This window comes from Ornithodoros turicata, chromosome 2 (assembly GCF_037126465.1).
Source record: "Ornithodoros turicata isolate Travis chromosome 2, ASM3712646v1, whole genome shotgun sequence".
NCBI lineage: Eukaryota > Metazoa > Arthropoda > Arachnida > Ixodida > Argasidae > Ornithodoros > Ornithodoros turicata.
In genome coordinates, this window is record NC_088202.1 from 83,071,296 (window position 1) to 83,090,556 (window position 19,261).

The following is a 19,261-nucleotide window of genomic DNA, read 5'->3' on the forward strand; positions in this document are numbered from 1 at the left end:
AAGCTGTCTGTAAATGTTATACCTAGATATTTATAATTTGATACTCGATTCATTACCGCACCGTTTATAGTATAGTCATGTATCAACCGAGACCGTTTTGTAGTCACGCTCATAACTACGCTTTTGCTCCTATTAATGCTGATTTGCCATAGGTCACACCAGCTCAAAATTTTATTTAATGATAACTGCAGAGCTTCATGGTCGTCTCCTGAAGATATTTCACGGTATAACACACAGTCGTCCGCGAACAACTTGATGTTAGCACTAATGCCTTCAGCAATGTCGTTAATAAAAGTTATGAATAGTAATGGACCCAAAACTGAACCCTGAGGGACCCCAGAAGTGACCGACGTCATAGCTGAAGGGCTGTTTTCAAAACTGACAAACTGGAAACGATCAGATAGATAAGACTGCGAACAACCACATAGCTTGTCGTTTTTAAAGATGGCCTTGACCTTGAGTAGAAGTTTAGGATGTGACACCTTGTCGAAAGCTTTTTCAAGGTCAAGAAATATAACATCAGTTTGTTTGTTTCGATTAACGAAAATAGAAAGGTCGTGTACAAATTCGACTAACTGGTTTACAGTACCCGAGCCAGATCTGAAACCATACTAATAACGAGAAGGAAGTCTGTGTTCCGCAAGGTACGAAGCCATGTGTTTACTAAGAATGTGTTCGAATATTTTGCAGCTTGTGGACAAGAGAGAAATAGGTCGATAAGACTGAACATCCCTTGCTGCCTCTTTCTTGGGAACTGGTATTACCTTTGCAACCTTCCAATCAAACGGTATCTGACCTGTTGTGTAAGCTCTAGTAAATATTATTTGGAGATACAGGGACACCCAATCGGCATATCTTTTCAAGAAGTGATTATCAATCCCATCATAGCCTGGACTCTTCTTTACATCCAAGTTTCGGAGAAGAGAAAGTATGCCCTCGTTGCAAAACAAAACGTCCTTCATAGCAGGAAAACCATGACTTGCAAAGGAAGGGACAATTCCGTTCTCCACCGAAAAGACGGAAGAAAAATAGGCATTGAAAGTATCTGGAAGGTACTCATCAGATCTTGTCATAATTTGGGTTTGAGGTGCTTTCTTAGGAGTGAGGTACCTCCAGAACTTTTTTGGAGAGGACTGAATAAAAGTTGGTAAGGTAACTCTATAAAAAAGCTGTTTATTTCTCGCTATTGTTGCCTTCAATTCTGCCCGTAGACTCACAATAGCCATGCGACTAGCAGGACGACGTTTGGGAGTCGATTCAGACGACGCTTAATGTGGATAACTTCTCTGGTAATCCAGGGACTCTTTCGATGAGTCCTCTTTTTACTTAGGGGCACATAGTTGGTTATGCAAAACGTAACGGTGTTTCGAAAAAAACACCAGAGATAATTAATATTGACGTCTGTTGAAAGAGATCTGAATCTGTCAAATTCCCTCTCCAAGAAATCAATTATGCTTACGTCATCAGCACGCACAAAATTAGGAAAGAACAGGTATTTCCCTTTTTGGTTCAAAACTGGTGTTACTTGTAAGGATAGAATAGTCATTTTGTGATCAGCGAGGCCATCTGCAAGTTCACAGGTATAATTATTTAAGTGGCAGCTCACAAACACGAGGTCTAAAAGGGACGATGAATTATCTGTTACTCTTGTGGGTTCTCTCAGTAACTGGGTCAAGCTGAAATCTGACATAATGTTTAGCAGAAGGTCCGCACTCTCTCTTTCCCTACAACTTCCAGTGAACATAGCATCCCAATCAATACCGTGGAGATTAAAATCACCACACAGTACAATTCTAGCATCCACACCAAGTGAGCTGAACATGTATCGACGTAAACTATCTAATACTTTCTTATTTGAATTATAATTTCCGCAAAGTTCTCACCTGCGGAGATTTTTAACGCTGACAAGTCTGGTCGGTTTTGGCAAATGCTTCCCAATAAGACTCTCGACATTCGTGGAAGCGCATGTCACGGAGGGAAACTCAGCAAGGTTCGTGTGACTATCCATTTAGCAGCGAACATGGATGGGTCTTGCAAACTCCGCCCGTTCGTGATTGGAAAAAGCAAGGCTCCACGATGCTTTAAAAACTGCAGAATCCTTCCCATCCAATACGGGTTCAACACTAAAGCATGGATGACGCGGCAGCTGTTTTCGGAGTTGCTACAAGCATGGGACAGCGAGTTGGGCAGGTCTAATCGTCGCGTATGCCTTCTCCTGGACAATTGCTCGGCGCACCACACGACATGCCAGCTGCAGAACATTGAAGTGAGGTTTCTCCCGCCCAATATGACGTCAAGACTTCAGCCCCTTGGTCAGGGTATCATAAAGGCATTCAAGGTAGGCTACCGGAGGCGTCTGCTTCAGCGCCTCCTGATTGATCTTCGAATGGGTGTGGACCTCAAGATTGACCTGCTGGGTGCCATACAAATGATGACCGGTGCCTGGAATGACGTCAAGCGTGAAACAGTAGCGAACTGCTTTCGCGGGCTTCGTGGCAGTTGCAGACGAGGCGTGTGCGGATGCCTTGGACGACGATGGCGACTTCGAGTACGCTCTGGACGACGAGCTTCGAAAGGTCGCAGAGTTCCCAGAAGCCATTCCCACTGATCTGACGGCACATGATTTTGTAAGCGCCGACGACAATGTGCACGTTGTGGCAGAGATAACGGATGCGGACATCATTGCGGACGTTGCTGGTGACGACGGCGATGAAGGCTCACTGGGAGGTCTTAACGGCGACGATGTCATGCCCACAGCCACCGAGATCGCTTCGGCTTTCGCTACCATTCGTCGCTGCTGCGGGGCAATAGAAGGAGCTGGACTTACTCATTTAGGAGGCCTCGAGAAGATCGAAAATAGTGTAATGGACTTCATGGCTCGCAACAAGAGACAAGCCCAACTCACAGAGTTCTTCCGTCCCAAATAAATGTTGTTAACTGTCCTGTTGCCCGCTTTGTTTGTGCAGTTTCTGCTCTCGTTCATGCAAGTTGGTAAGCTCCTGTTTCATACTATCCCAATTAAGTGGTAATTAATATGGCACACGCGAATGTCAGTTAAAATACGAACGCTTTATATATCGAATTATTTGCCGATCTCCTTCGAGTTCGATATATGCGGGTTCAACTGTAGTGACTCTAATTCGGGTAAAACCTGATTTCTCCCTGAACCGGGCATCCTTTTGTCACCCGGAACCATGGTGTACGACTGCGGTAGTGGGAGCCACTGAACATAGCGGAACTTAGACACATTTTTCTCCTACTTTGACGCAGAAATGAAAACGGAAGCGTTCGTCATGTGAAGACTTGTAACAGCATCTAAGTGCAGGTTTGCATTACTATGCAGATTTGAACTGCGACGCGGATTTGGAATTACCGTTCCATTCAATGCAGGTTTGAATGGCCATGGACCTTTTAACATCAGCCTAATTTTGTTGCAGAGAGTGTTGTTTCTTAGTTTGGAAGCTGCTTCCTTTTTACATTTGTGATATGTACGTATAACAAGCCTGATACACCCAATCTCTACCTGTAATATAATCCCAGAAATTTTACACCTGAATTGGATGCTGCTGCTTTCCCATCCGATTTTTATCCCCTGAATTTGGCAAAAAATATTTCCTGAAAACTGTAGACAGTAGATATTTGTGCTTTCCAGACTGGTGTCAGTGACTTTGTCAATAGCTCGTTAATTTTCATCTTGAACGTTTTGCCCCGCATCAGTTCCATGGAAGAGAAGAGTGTGAGGTCACCGGGAACAGTGGGCAAGCTCGTGCAGTAACGCTGCTTAAAGGTCGATTTAGTCGTGTGCTTGTGGTTCGTTGGTGCGCTGTTCACAGAACTGAGGATCTGGTTACATGCTCCAGACCCCAGCTTTTGCTTGTAGCAGCATGATAACACCTTACGGACATGTGAAAAAATGTGTGTCCAGCATGCTGGTCATCCTTGTTTTATCTCAGACTAGCAAGAAATGTGTGGCGATACAATAGAAGATACTGCTTGTGACATGGTTGTCTGAAATCAGCACCCCATGGTTTACCCCATCTCAAACCTCGAGGCGTTGCAAGATAATTTATTTCGAGTAAGAAACACGTGCAGCATATGATCCAGCTTTAAATACAATATTGGAACAATGTTTTCGAGGGCAATCAAGGAAATATCTGCTGCAGAACTACTGAACTGCGATTTCAGACAACCATGTCGCGAGTAGTACAGCTGGTGATACATTGTCTTTTATTCAGTGTAGTTGATTCTTGCAGTGAGGCCTCAGATGCCAGAGACCACAGCATTAGGTGCTGCTATTGCAGCTGGAGCTGCTGAAGGCATTGGTGTCTGGAGGCTGGACAAAGATGGGTTCCCCAAAATTACCACAGACATCTTTGAACCTGCTGTCCTTCCAGATGGCAAGTTATTTATAATACATTCTGTTTAAATGTATTTGTAAAAAAGAGATGCACGGCGTTGAGTTTGCATGTGCATTTTGGAATGCTATTGCTTACTTCTCTGTACGTGGAACGTTAGATTGGGCCTGTTGGCAGGACATCATGAAATTAAAAGTGCTGAAACCAAAAGAAGAGACTTGTGTGTGTATTCTCATCTCTTCATCTGCTTTTAGCACTTTTAATTTCATTACTTCTCTGTAGTTATTCCAGCAAATTTAGCATCATGTTACGATGCAAAATTGGATATGGTTTTAACTGTACTCTAAACAACAACAACAACAAAGAGAAAAACATGAAAAATGATTCTCCCTCTCACGTTTGATGCATGCTTATTTTCTTAGTTACTTTCAGCACTATACTAATACAGTACTGCACTGGTCTGAACAAGCATAAGGTAAAGAACTTTTGTGTCCTAAGTGGCAACTTCAAAGATCCAAATCAACATCTGGACATTCTGTTGCTCAGTGGCATAACTAGCTTGTCCTCATTTCAAACCCTGATGGTGTCACAGCTGGAAACAATGTCACGCGCATTCATGCTTTCCTGAATGAAAATGACAAAGAAAGACAAGGAATTATTATTGACTGATTTATGCAAACAAACAAAGAAAGTAGTGAGTTTGTATGTCATTCTCGGGGACTTTGAGAAGTGACTGAAACCAGGCGTATCAAGAGTACAGGAAGGATACGGCCTTCAGTGTTAATAGCCTCTCTGGCCAGCGGATCATCCAGCGCCTACTCCAGTCAGCTTCATCACTCCAGAGTGTGTGGCTCTCTGATGTGCAGTGTGTCATGTTCTCCCTGCACTCGTGACGTGTTTATTTCTGATTCGATATAGCAAAATTTGGAGGTCTTGATAGAGATCTCAAGGTACATGCTTGTTTTTGGATATTGAAAAAAAAAAGAAAAAAAGAAAGCAGAAAAAAAAAAGAAACTTTAAGTAGGTAACTGGCTCCAACTCAGCTGTCCCATATTTCCTCAAAAACCTCTAACTAAAAGGTTAATCCATGAGTTTTATGCAAGTTTTCATCTAGTATAGCTCATAGTACATTTTGTACATACTTTCTTCGACAGGATACCTGCCTAGCCGTATAACACCTGCAAGAGTGGGATCCATGCTGCCCTCATAGCTTTTTATTAGAGCTGTGCGATTATTGGAGATTTCGAATATGAAACGAATATCTGATGCTGTTCGAATGCCATTCGCAACCTATTTTCAGAATTTGAAATTTTTGGTACTGAAGCGAGGTATAGTTATCGCCTTTCTGCAAGTGGGCTTCACCTCATTACATTCAAGAATTAGATGAAGCCCACTTCATGTTACTGCCCTTGTTCTTTTGGTGTGCGTCTCCATCCTGAAAGCCTGCCTCACCGCGTTACTCTTGAGCGTTAGGTGAAGCCCACTTTACACTGTTTATACAATGAGTAACCAAAGTCTAAAAATTTTGTGAGCTCATGGTCAACACTATATTCTGGCCATTGCAGGTTCCAATAAATGTACTCCCAACTTTGAGGGTTATGTTCAGTAACATATAGAAATATGTGCAGTTTCTAAAAAAAAAGTACAGGAATTTTGCAATGTAAACATAGAAATGAGGGGGTGCACACAAAGTAGGCTGTATTGAACATGTTGACTAACCCTCAATGCAAGTTCATCCATTAATGCGTCAACCATACTCAACACAGACGACCCTTCTCTCATGATATGCTATGCCGGTTGAAAAGGGTCACATGTTTGGAGCAGAACATCATCTAATGAGCACAACACCACAAAATATTTCACCATGAGGTCTTCAAAATTATTCGAATTGGGCCTTTTCTGATTATTCGAATCCGATTCGCCATCTGAAGAGATTATTCGGATACGATTTGCAGTGTAAGTGAAATATTCGTAAACTGTTTGCAATGGAAATTTCGCTATTCGCACACCTCTACTTCTTATAAAAGATATGCATCGAATTGAAAAATGACGCACAAAACACAAAGTATATGCTTGCACACTTATATGCAAAGAGAAAAGAAGCATGAAAATGAACTTTTTTTTTATTCTAAAGTGCTTTATAGGGCGTGGAATGGATTTGGAATATAGTATATGGGCGAGCTTGTGTGTGTGTGGGGGGGGGGGGGAACTCTTTAATATCCTGTAATTTTCTTTCCCACACTACTATTTAACAGTTCATCATTCTTTTGTTGCTCTCACAGAACGGGAACAACGATACTCAAAGTGGAAGGATGCGGTGCTTCGTTGTATGCACTGGGAAGACATTACGGTCCAAGATGGAATCCGAAGGCGTCTTGGTGAGCTCTTCGTGCACCCTATAGGCAACCTACTCCCAAAGTCATCTGTGTAGAGCATCCTTATTGCATGGTTATGCCTGCATATAGTTGTGTGTCAAGCATGCTGTATAGTCCCGTGTGTAACCCTTGATAGTGTCTCTAATAAATCTTTATATCTCCCTTCCCCCTCCCCGATAGTGTTCACAAATGTCCAAGTTGTGAAAATACAGTTGCCAACTGATTTTCTGGGGCACGAAAAGCTTTTTTATTCTCGTGGCAACATCGTTGTCACCGACACCCTATCTAAGCAATATATTTCCGCATGATGCTTCAGGCTGTTTCTTACAGCAACACCTAGATTTCTGCTACACACTTTGGCCTGAGCTTTCCTGGTTTCCTGGACCGTACATCCCCTGGGAACTGGAATAACATTCGCCAAAACATGATATTTTTTATGTCCCGTGTGCATGCAGGGTTGGAGCATATAAGTGTTCCGAATTATTCCAGTTCGAATACAGGCTTTTTGCGTTTAGAAAAAAATTTGGACTACGGGATAATAATGTTAGGCGTAAGGTAAGCTTTATTGCACCAAAGGTTAACAGGTTCTTAGCACTAGCTCCGGCACCCGCTTCGTTGTCTATCTGCAACAATACCCCCTGCGGAGGGGCTGCTCATCCTGATCAGTCAGAGGGACTGATATGACTTGGGGGTGGGGTGCGTGTGCAGTGTCCTCCTTGGAAGATGACAGAGTTTGGTGTCATGCCAAACAGCGTACTTGACGGGCATGATCTGTCGAAAGACTGTATATCCCAAAGTAGTGGCACATGAGCTTTTCAGATAGGCCAACATTACAATCTGGTTTCTACAACCAGACGAAGTCGTCTTGCTTGTACTCCACAGGTACTCCACAATCTGCAGGTGTAGCAAGATAATTTATTTTGAGTAATAAACATGTGCAGCATATGGTCTTTCTTTAAATACAATATTGGAACAACATTTCCGAGGGCAACCAAAGAAATATGGGCTGGAGTACTACTGGCAGGCGATTCCATATAACCGTGTCGCAAGCAGTACATGTTCGTGTGAGTTGACGATGTTCTTCAGCATGGCTCACCAGTTCGGTGGCGTAGTCATGACGGTAGCCATCATTGATGTACGGGAACGGTGTATCCAAGGCTGTGTCACTGGACCTGGCAAGCAGGAGGAAAAGGGTTGCTGAACGAAGTGGACAAATTTTATTTTTTCCCGGAAGCCCCAAAAATTGGTTGGTGACTGTATCAGTCTGCAGACCTTTGTGGGAAAGCAGTGCAGCAGTATGGGCTTGTTGGTACCTGATCTCTCTGTGGGGAAGACAGACGGGCATTAATATCTTGAAAGTACTAGTCTATAATCTGCCATACCTTTGAAGCCGCAGCATGGAGGGTGGTCTGTTGTTCAAACATGTTCTTGAAACCCTGCACGGGGTGCTTAAGGTATTAAAATGAAAATGAAATGAAATGAAATGAAATGAAACGAAACGAAACGAAACGAAACGAAACGAAACGGAACGGAACGAAATGAAACATGTATCGTGTTGGCAAACAGCAGCACTATAAGGGTGGTGTACAAGACTCTTCTTTAGAGGGCAATAAAGGTTTCCGTTTCCCCTTAGGTGGGGAAGCACTTTTTTAAAGTGCAAGTTAAACCACTTTTCCTAGCCTGTGATCCATATTTTGGCCGTGCTTCCATGAAACCAACTAATGAGAGGAAAAGGTGAATGTCACCTCATTCTCAGGAGGGCTGACACTGCTGTTCACACCTCTGTAACTTCTTCAAAGTTATACATGCATGGTGACACCCTAGTTCATTGTTGAAAATTGAATGAATCTGAAAAGAAATGCGGTACAATTGCTATAAAAAAATGCACTGCAATATGCTAAAAAACCTTGCATGTCGATTGCTGCACGTATGCATGTGTTTGGCATGGCCAATTGCTGGTGTCTCATTTGGACGTTCATTGGTTAAGGTTAAGTATTGTCATGGAGCTAGCTATGGCTGCAATGAACTGTAGTGTTACTATTGGGGAAGGTATTTGTACTGATGGCATCTGGGTGCCTTTCCCACAAGGGTACTTCTTAAGGGAAGGGGCTGTTTTGGGATGCTGACCTGGGAATATATTGTTGTATTGAAAAAAAAGATTAATGACAAAGTTCTTGCACATAGAGATGTTACTGAAGCTATGCTATGTTAGTGTGCCTGAGGAAGGACAGCTGTGTGAATTCAACATCAATGCTTGTCGGAGTCACATGGTACTATTGTGCTTGTTTGCTTAATGTGAGTCGTGCAGCCATGAGTGTCATAAACTGTACTGTGACTTGTGATGAAAAAGTGTGTATTAGTGGGCAATGTTGCACTGATGATTTTGAGTGCTTTTTATCCTCCTAGCATGTGAAGTAATTGCACAAAGAAGTGGAATACGACTAATAATGGCTAACTAGCACTTATGTATAATAGACGATTTCAGAAATTGCATGGATGGCCCACCAGAGAGCGCAGTGTTGCGGAAGCCCCGTTGCACCTTGGGATTTAGTTTTCATGAGTCAGAGAGAAGAAGAAGAGCGCAAATGGTTTCGGTTTTCTTTCTCCTTCACCTCCCGCAACTTCGAGCAACAGGCAGCGAGCACGAATGTAAACCATTTCCCACGACGCATTGCGCGATGCGCGTGACTTGGGCGACGGAGGGCGCCCGTGCGGAGCACAAGGGCAATATCTGAAATCGCCTAATAGGGTATGAGCTTTTCGGGTTTCACTCGAAGTTACCCCACCCCCCCTCCTCCCCGAATCTCTCAATTAGGGATTCGGGTAAAACCTGATTTCTCCCCAAACCGGAGCTCCTTTTGGCACGTGGCGCGAAACCAAGGTGCACAACTGAGGTAGTGGGAGAGAGGGAGGAGTCACCGACGGAAGGAGGTGACACCGCAGCAGTGAGGACGAAACGTATGGGCAGTTCCTCAGCATCAAAACGTCGCGTTCCTGCAGCCTTGTACGTGCTGCGAAGGAACGCGGACGACCACCCAAAGCGCATGGGACGCATACAGTGACGCGCACCAATGTTGCCACATTCGTCGACCACAAGCGTTTGTGCGAATATCAGTAGTTGACAGATTCCGGTGTACAGTCTCTGCAGGCGTTCAAAAACGTGGTTTTCCGAGCCTAGCGCACGCGCATTGGGAAATTGTTGTGCAAAACGTTGCAGCGTGCATGACTTCCGGCAGTTCCGCGTCTGTCGTGCCCGTTCGGGATGATTGTACAGCCCCGCGGCCGAAACAGCGCCCAGCAACTTAGTACCAGTTGAGGTGAATTTGGTGGAATTTTTTTTAACTCTTATGATACAGGTAAAAATTGGGTTTATCAGGCTTGTTATGCTTATCACAAATGTAAAAAGAAAGCACTTCCTGTGACAAAAAGAGGACTGTATTAAAAAGCCTATAGCAATTCCAACCTGCACTGAATGGAATGGCAATACAAACCTGCAACGTAGTCGCAAACCTGCACATGGATTCAAGTACTGCCTCGCTTAACGTGACGCTGTTACAACTCTTCACGTGAGAAACACTTTCGTTTCCGTGGCCAAATAAGACAGAAGAGCGTCTGAGTTCTGTTACGTTCGGCGATTCACCAGTAACTCCTTTGTTTTCGCAACTATCTAAGTTAAGTTGCTACTAAGTTGCTTTGCGATGGACGTTGTTTTGGCCGCGTGGCGATGCAGTCATCCCGAACGGGCTTGACAGACGCGAAACTGCCGCAAGTCATGTGCGCCACAACGTTTTTCCGATGATTTGATTAATCGCGTGCTCGGCGTGGGCGTGACCTCGGAAAATCAAATTTTTTAACGCGTGCGAAGGCTGTACGCCAGAATCTGTCAACTACTGATGTTTGCGCGAGAACGCTTGTGGTCGACAAATGTGGCAACATTGGCGCCCGTCACTCGCTCTGTCCGCGTCCCAAACGTTTCGGGTGATTGTCAGCTAGCGTCTCTTCGCCGTGCGTACAAGGCCAAAGCATGCACACGACGTTTTGATGCCCCGGAAGCGTCCATGCATGTCCCATGCGCTTCGCCATCATGGCTGCAGTGTCACCTCCTTCCGCCGGTGATCCCTCCCTTTCTCCCTCTACCACAATCGTGCACCATGGTTTCGCGACAAAAAGACCCCTGGTTTCGGGGAGAAATCGGGTTTATCCGAATCACTAAATGGGCTATTGGGGGATTAAATTCGGGTATAACCTGAAAACCTCAAACCCTAACTGTACTGCATATAGACAGTCTAAGACTGCAATAGACACGCTACTGAAGGCAGGTGCATAAAAATGGCCATCCTGGCCCTCTATCTCTCAGTAACCCAGGTGGGGTTATGACACCTGCCTAGACTAGCAGCCAATGACGGCAACCTCATTGTGCACTCTCAACACTGTCCAGAGTTTAATCAAGCATGCAGATGTGCACTTGCACACTTCTATATTGTAACACAGCAGTCTCTCTTTGTTCGTCCGTTCTGTCCCTCATGTTCTTTCTTGTTTTGCCACACCGTGTCAGTACAGTTTGATTCTGAAAAATACAGTCCCCCTCTAAACGTCAGTCATTTATTAACGGGCTTGAACGTGCAGTTTGTCGTATTTTGAATACGATGCTACCGACACATTGACTAGTTCACTTTGTGAAACTCGAAAGCTTGATAAATGTGTCCTAGATGAACTTAAAGGAGCATGGAAGTGACATTTAACATGGCTCGAAACCCTGCTTCATCTGTGAAGCTGTCCACCAGAAGTCACCATGCAAAATATTTTTGCTCTGCGGTGTACCGTCACTGCACAATAAAATTTACAAAAGACAGTCGGAGAAAGCAGTCGCGGACGAGAGACACGAGCCCCGAGTGACATAGCAACTGCTCAGTGCCTTTTTTTTTTTTTTTTTTTCTTCTCGGCTCTTGCGCCGCTTATACATGCTTGAGCTGTGCCATTGGATGTCACTGGTCACGTGCCGGAGCCCATGATACGTCACGACGTCTTCTTGTTCGCCGATGCGCTCTTTGCACTTGGAGAGGGTTTTTTAAAGGTGTGCGGAACAGAGCCTTGCACGTGCTCTGTAGGGCACCCGCGCTCATCGTTCTTTCGCACTCTTGTGCCATAAAGCACCAAAACACCAAACACCGTTCTTTCGCAGGAGCTCATTTTATTCGTTGCAGAAGACGTCGCAGCGAAAAACAAAAAATATATTGGGGGTCACTTCATTGTTCCTTTAAGATACAGGTGAAGAAGCGAGACCTATATCCTCAAAACGCAAAAGAAGGGGACTTGTGTGCATAATCGTTGGACCAACCACAAGAAAAGGCAGGAAGAACAAGCACATTTTGGAGACTAAAACGGACATCATATCGCGAGGAGGAGGGGATATCCCTGCCTTTGTTGCTCCTGATTTGTGGAAGGCGTGGGACGTACGCCTTTTTTAAAACTGCACAAGTGTTTCAGAAAGGCGTATGCCTCCCGTTTTTAACCAAACCGGGAGCAGAGCGATGCCATTGGGGATGGTGATTGGCTAAGACCATGCTATGTGGTGGAGTTCCTGTGTGCGGCCAACAACGGCAATATTTTGGCATCCCTCCCCTCTATTTTTAGAATGTATAATGATGCAATTTGAGATTAAAAATGACGCTTGCGTGGCATTCGTTTGCCCATAGCTCATCAGTGCGTTTACCGATTAAGGTGGGAGTTGTCGCATTCGGCATAACTCGTGGGCCTCTGTTGAGCTCCCTTGACGAACCACTATGTGCCACAAATAGTGGGAAGAGGCCAAAAGGAAAAGAGCTGAGGCTGAGGTACCTCGACCATCACCAGCCACTTCAACTGAACTGTCCTGGAAACGGAGGATACTGGCCAGATTGCGGCAAGCACAGGAGCCGCAGCCGTACACGAGTGCTGCGGGACCAAGCGGGTTGTCGTGGCCCAGAATTGAGCCTGCATAGTCCGATGTACCCCCAATGAAGGTAGTCGAGGCCTTCAGCCCATCAGTAGCCACCCTGGGTAGTCAGGTTTGGCCCAACTGCCTGAGTGCGGAACCGCATTTTAAACATGCTCCCAAGTACCATACACGATGGGAGTTGGCCACAGCGCGCCTTATAACTGTGTTCATGGACAATGAACGTAAGTGGCCACAAGAGGCGTGTGTGATCGATTGTGGTTCCAGAAGAACTTGAAGGCCGTGACTGCCCCTGTGGCCCGATTATTGGAGTGCATGTTCCCTGGCGAAGACATGGCTAGATTCATGCTCCACTGCAACTGCTCAGACGTGTGAAGACACAAGCGGGTGCCCTTACTGAGCAGGAGTAACGGGTACAGGTCCGGTGTCCTCGAGGTTGCCATACATACAGATACGCCGATTGCAATGCGTTTTCGTTTCACGTGAATCAATGCCGTGGCGTCTGTGATACCACCCACCCAATTTGTGTTTTTAATTGGGGTAAAAATCTGGTTTTATTTCAGGAACCGTAAAACCGGGTGATATCCGATTGGAAAAGTAGATTTTTGGGTAGAAAAAGCGCTTCTCGCATTTTAGGTTGCCAGTTGTGGAACAGCGGTGCTGAGTGTCCAATGCTTAGTGGTCTCCAATGCCCATATTGGTGGCTGATTTGGCACTTTTATATGTTCATTTTTGGGGGTTTACGCAGTAATTATGCAAAATGGGGGCAAAAAGTGGGTTTACCCTAAAACACAGGGTCCTAATGGGCCCTGTAATAGTAATAGGGCCCTGTGGCTTTCGTTTTTTTTTTTTTTTTTTGAGAACCCAGGGTAAAAATCAGGTTTCATTTCAGGAGCCATATAACAGTGATATCGTGTGGAAAAGTAGATGTTCGGATAGAAAATAAAAAAGGAGTGCATCTCAACACAGTGTTCAATTTCAAAACTCTGGGTTTTCATCTCGGTTGGCAGGGCTGAGTGATGCGTAGCTACGAGGTGGTTACAATTTTGTGCTTCATGTGCAAGGGCTACTTTTGATCATGTCATTCTGCTGTTGTTTCTGGAACGTATGCTTGGTGCATAAAATATTTCAGTAGGCCAGTGAATATGATGTAATAGAGCAGACATTGTACATGCTGTATTCTAGAAATGTTTGTGTTGCACCTACATGCACACGTTTCCTGGGATCAGACTTATGCTGAAGGTGTCACCACCTAGTTCTACATGATAATGCGTGAGGCCTCGAAGTATCTCAACCATGTGATCTCTTAACTGTAACATGATGCATAACATAGTGCAAATGCACTTCAGCCCTCATCACAACAAATGTGCAAGTTGTGCAAGTTGTACTTGCCTATGTTCCAATAGACCAAAAATGAAAAAAGAGAAGATAAAGCTTGAGCACTGCAGCAAATACAAAAGTCCTGTCGCCTAACATGACAGGCACAATATCGCCCGGGCCCACCACTTGCCATCAGCTTCACTTTTACCTCACATGTCATGCATGGTCACAATAAAACTTACATTTCCCATCAGGCAAGTGGTGATATGCACGGTTGAAGGCAAGCTTCTCTGTCATCACTACCTTGCAGGAATTTTAATTGGAGTGCAGCATAACTGACAGCAGAAATAAGGTACTTTATGGGCAGTTTCATTTTAAATCGAACAACGGATGAAAGTCGTATTTTTTAATTCGCCCAGAAAAAATATATGTTAAGAGGACAGCTCAAACGAAGCAAATCGCACCACGTGCGACGCTCGTGCGGGGGGTAGTTTCCGCGAGGTAGAGGAGGAAAGTCTGAGGCTGCTTGAGCGCGCTTTCTTCTGGACCGACTTTGACAGGATCTAGCACCGCTGATTTTATGCCTAGGAACTGGAGTTTTTTTTGTGATTATAGGCTGCACCATAGACACTGTCGACAGCCACCCACAGAACTCTGAGGGCCACAGATTTTCTGTTAAAAACTGCCAAACTTGGTGTAAAGGTTCAAAAAGGCCAAACTTTGTTACCAATTTCCTTCATGACGGAACGTCTGAGGACATCGAGCTTAGTGCCATTCGATAGGACGTTGACATACCTTTCGTGCTGTATAAAGTTCATTTTTCTCAGTCCAGTTCTTTCTGTGTTATTAGCTTGAGAATCGCACATGGTAGGCGAAAATTGCCAATGTTGCACCTCAATGTTCTCAAAAATGCAGTCTTCGATTTCCTTGATTATTTTTGAAAAGGTGGCGTCATGCCTCTATCTTAGACGCCAAGTGGGACAATCTTTTATTTTTACCCACGAGACGCGCAGCGATTTTTTTTGTCAGGCAGGGTCCACGAGGCTGCTGGCAAGGCTGCAGTCTCGTGGACCGTGCCTGACCAAAAAAATCGCAGCGCGTCTCTCGGGTAAAAATAAAAGATTGTCTCACTTGGGGTCTAAAGTAGAGACATGACGCCACCTTTTCAAAAATAATCAAGGAAATCGAAGACTGCATTTTTGAGAACATTGAGGTGCAACATTGGCAATTTTCGCCTACCATGTGCGATTCTCAAGCTAATAACACAGAAAGCATTGGACTGAGAAAAATGAGCTTTATACAGCACGAAAGTTCTTTCAACATCCTATCGAATGGCACTCAGCTCGACGTCCTCAGATGATCCGTCATTAAGCAAATTGGTAACAAAGTTTGGGCTTTTTGAACCTTTACGCCAAGTTTGGCATTTTTTAACAGAAAATCTGTGGCCCTCAGAATTCTGTGGCTGGCTGTCGACAGTGTCTATGGTGCAGCCTACAATCACAAAAAACCTCCAGTTCATAGGCAAAAAAATCAGCAGTACTAGATCCCGTCAAAGTCGGTCCAGAAGAAAGCGCGCTCAAGCTGCCTCAGACTTTCCTCCTCGCCCACACGGAAACTACTCCACGCACGAGCGTCGCACGGGGCGCGAATTGCGTCGTTTGAGCTGCCATCTAACATATATTTTTTCTAGGCGAATTAAAAAATACGACTTTCATGCCTTGTTCGATATAAAATGAAACTACCCTTATGGAAAAATAAGGAACGCTTAAAATATTGTCACATGATGCACTAGGAGTGAGACAGGCATATGTGACTTGTGCCGAAGGGAGATACCTGCACGGTAGGTGAACAAGGAGCACCTCGTCATTAACGTGTGTATGCTTCCTATGTCTAATGCCTGGTAGTTATGCTTGGGGCATTTGGCAATATGTGCAGCACAATATAATGATCTACCATAATACTGCTGACTACATTGCAAAATACCACGAAGCTCATCGCTGTGATGAACTGTTGAAGTTCATTGCCAGGAGGGGAGGAGAAAGGGAGAGTGTTCTGCCAGCCATATTCTGCAATATACAAACTTTGGGGGAAACAACTGAGCACCAGTACTGACCGTGCTGTTCATGCGTCTCATGATGAAAGTTGCATAGGATGCAACACATGCACAAGGGGCAGCAGGATTTTCTCAAATCTATTGGTGAGACTTGCAGAGCATCACTTGTGCAGCATGACAAATGAGGAGCTAGTTGTTCATAGATGGAATGGCTACGAGCAAATTCCTTGCTACTCTTGAAAAGGTATATTTAGGGGTATTGAAATTAAATTTAGAAGCTGGTTGAGGTTCCTCAGCAGGGCAGGGTCATTTGCATAGTTATTGTCATGAATAATAATTCTTGTCTACATGCTCTGCATTCCAATATAATAAGCCAAAATGGCTTTCTTATTAGTGTAAACTTTTAATGTCAGATGTCCAGTTGGCCATGGATAACATTCTCTTTTGTTGGAGCCCATTTCGTTCTTTGGAATGTTGACATGAATCATGCTTTTAAATCCATGTGGCAACTCTTATCCCTCTGGTCTACAGAAAATCGAAGTCCAGTGTGATCTAGTTTCCCTTCTGTAGGAATAACGAATTTATGACCTGATCATATTTGAGTAATATCTTTATTGGTAGTGATCCTCTCAAGGTAACATCATATCTAACAGAATGGGTTGAGGCATTGGCAACCAGTTCAGGGCTTAACATAGCAAGGTCAAACTGATATGATATCGGCTCTCTTGGAAAGTGTTATTCACTACTCAGCCTTGCAAGCTAAATACTAATGGGGATATGGGTAGCAGCAGAGACATTACTGAAGTAACGTAAATATGAAAGACCCAATGCGTAGTGATTGATATAAAAGTTTTCTCCCATTGATAGCAAGTCAGAGATGTGCACTCAGTGTCAGTCTGGCTTCAGGGCACAAACTTTCGTGCATTTCTCGTGTACAGGCAAATGGATGTAATGCAATAGAACAACACTGAGCTCAAAAGAATAATGTGGTGGTGCTACACCCATTCAGTGTACTTCCACAGTCACTTTGTCATAGTAAATGTGAGAATTATTGATAGTATAATCGATTGTTAGAGTAGAAATATGTAGTTCAATACTTTCAAATATCAGCACACTTCTTTTAGTAGAGATCCATAAATATGTTCATTTAAAATTTTGTCAATGCAAAATTCTATTCAATAGCGAGCTCTAAGTGCACGTTTAGGACCAAGCAAAGTACTTGCTGCTGAGTTAGGTGGGCTTGCCAAAATATTCACTAGAAAGGATACAACATAAAATCATGGCATGAGAAAGAAGGCTTACTTGATGTGTGCATGGGCACAGTCAAAATTCGGGCAAGCTCGTAGTCCACGCCTTACTTGCATGTAAATGCCTCGGATAAGAAACTATCCATTGAAGCTACTGCACAACTGACGTACTAGCACACCAAACTCTGTGCTTAGGTTTTGCAAAACAAAATAATACTCTCCAAAAATCTTAGCTGGGTTCAGAAATCTAATGCACATTATACACAATTCAGCACAAATATCATTAGCACGTCTGGACTTTTCATCATTACGAGTCTGTGGTTGAACAGCCAAAAGCAAAAACTGTTTCTGGCATCAGTGAATGTACTGACCCAAGATGACACAAACAACATAGAGATGGAAGAGAGAGAGTCAAATATCAATGTGGGTGATTTGAAGGAGTACGTAAGGATCAATATTAGACGTTTGATGTATTGTTGTGATTCTGTATTTTGTTGAAAATGGGACCTTATATTTGTCGCTTCCATTGCTGCTGTTGGACACACCGCTACGCATGTGTGGTTTGCTTGTGCATGTGCATACGAGAAAGGTCATACACTACTTACAATGTTACACCTTTTATTTGCACATGTTGCCCCTCTGGGTTAATAGGCTCTTTTCATTTATCTTTCAGGAAGCAACTGGTGGAGGCTATCGTTCCTTCCGATTGAGCTCTTCATTTTGTCCTCCTTTGGGATGTTAGTACTTGCTGGATACCTCAAGAATAGATAATGTTGAAGCCACATAGTATTTATAGTACCCATTTTTAAATTATCAGTCGCAACGTACATACTTCCTGGTTGTGGCACAAGATCTGGAAGTTCCAGGGAATGCATTGAAACTGTTATGATAGTGTCGGATCAATGTAGGAAGATTGCCATGTGATAGTGCAAACAATCTATGCTCTTGTTGGCATGGTATGACGCACAACCAAATAAACTTGACTGAACTGCGAATAGTAGACAGTAAACTTTTTATTTTGAGGAAATCTTGAAAAGCGATACAGGCGAGCTCGTTTGTTACAATCGTCGATATAACGATAACTCCAATATTACGGTTGAATTGCTGGTTCCTGTTAGCTCAGCCATTTATGTACATGCGAACAAGGTTTCGATGTAATGATGGTCATGAAAGCCCTTGCTCACGTGTTGTGAGCGTAGTACCTTCTCCCCCACTTACCATTGGCGGCGCCCCGGTGCCAAGCCTCGCCCTCTCCCCCGCTGCTAGCCAGAGTTGTTCTCCTGCTTTGCCCCGCATGTGGACGCACACTCCCGTTCGCCAATAAATCAGTTATCATTATGTAGCCAGTGACTCCTGCCTTATTAACCTTCATCCCTTCATCGTTCTCATCATCACTCCATTTCCCATCATCACCCCACCCTCACATGGCACAGTCAACCCACGGATCTCTGCCTCTGGAATCCTGCGCTCGCTAGTCATTCAAGCCCAAGTCAGACTGCACCCTCACATGGCACAGTCGACCCACGGATCTCTGCCTCGGGGATCTAGTGTCCACTAGTCCTTCAAGCCCAAGCCAGATTGTACCCCTCATATGGCACAGTCTACCCACGGATCTCTGCCTCGGGAATCCAGCGTCCACTAGTCCTTCAAGCCCAAACCAGACTGCTCCCTCACATGGCGTAGTCCACCTTCGGATCTCAACATGGGCAGGCCTGCAGCAGGGAGCAGTTGGGTTTGTGAACTTTGGGTAGACCATATAGTCTGGGGGAGGAGCCGTCAGATGAGAAAAGGTGGCGGTATGTTGTTTCATCTAGGCGGCCCTTTCTTTTTAGGTCACGGATGAGTTGGACGAGGCTGAAGGCGCTACGGTCACCCAGTCGCTCTCAAAAGAGGTTACCTGCTAAGCTTCATCGACGACACCAGAAAACAACTGCAAACGAGCCAACAACAAGAAAGAAGTGATCCAAAGCAGCACT

General features: G+C 44.4%; 1 protein-coding gene across 2 annotated transcripts in view; it reads left to right on the forward strand.

The window, feature by feature from the left end:
- Nucleotides 1-18,280, forward strand: part of LOC135385629 (glycerol kinase 3-like) — a 51,955-nt gene extending 33,675 nt beyond the window's left edge. For both annotated transcript variants that reach the window (XM_064615074.1, XM_064615075.1), the window contains 3 exons: nucleotides 4,254-4,397; nucleotides 6,638-6,733; nucleotides 17,959-18,280. In XM_064615074.1, the coding sequence (XP_064471144.1) occupies nucleotides 4,254-4,397; nucleotides 6,638-6,733; nucleotides 17,959-18,056 (338 nt within the window). In that variant the 3' untranslated portion in view covers nucleotides 18,057-18,280. The remainder of the gene's footprint in view (nucleotides 1-4,253; nucleotides 4,398-6,637; nucleotides 6,734-17,958) is intronic.
- The last annotated feature ends 981 nt before the right edge of the window (nucleotides 18,281-19,261 follow it).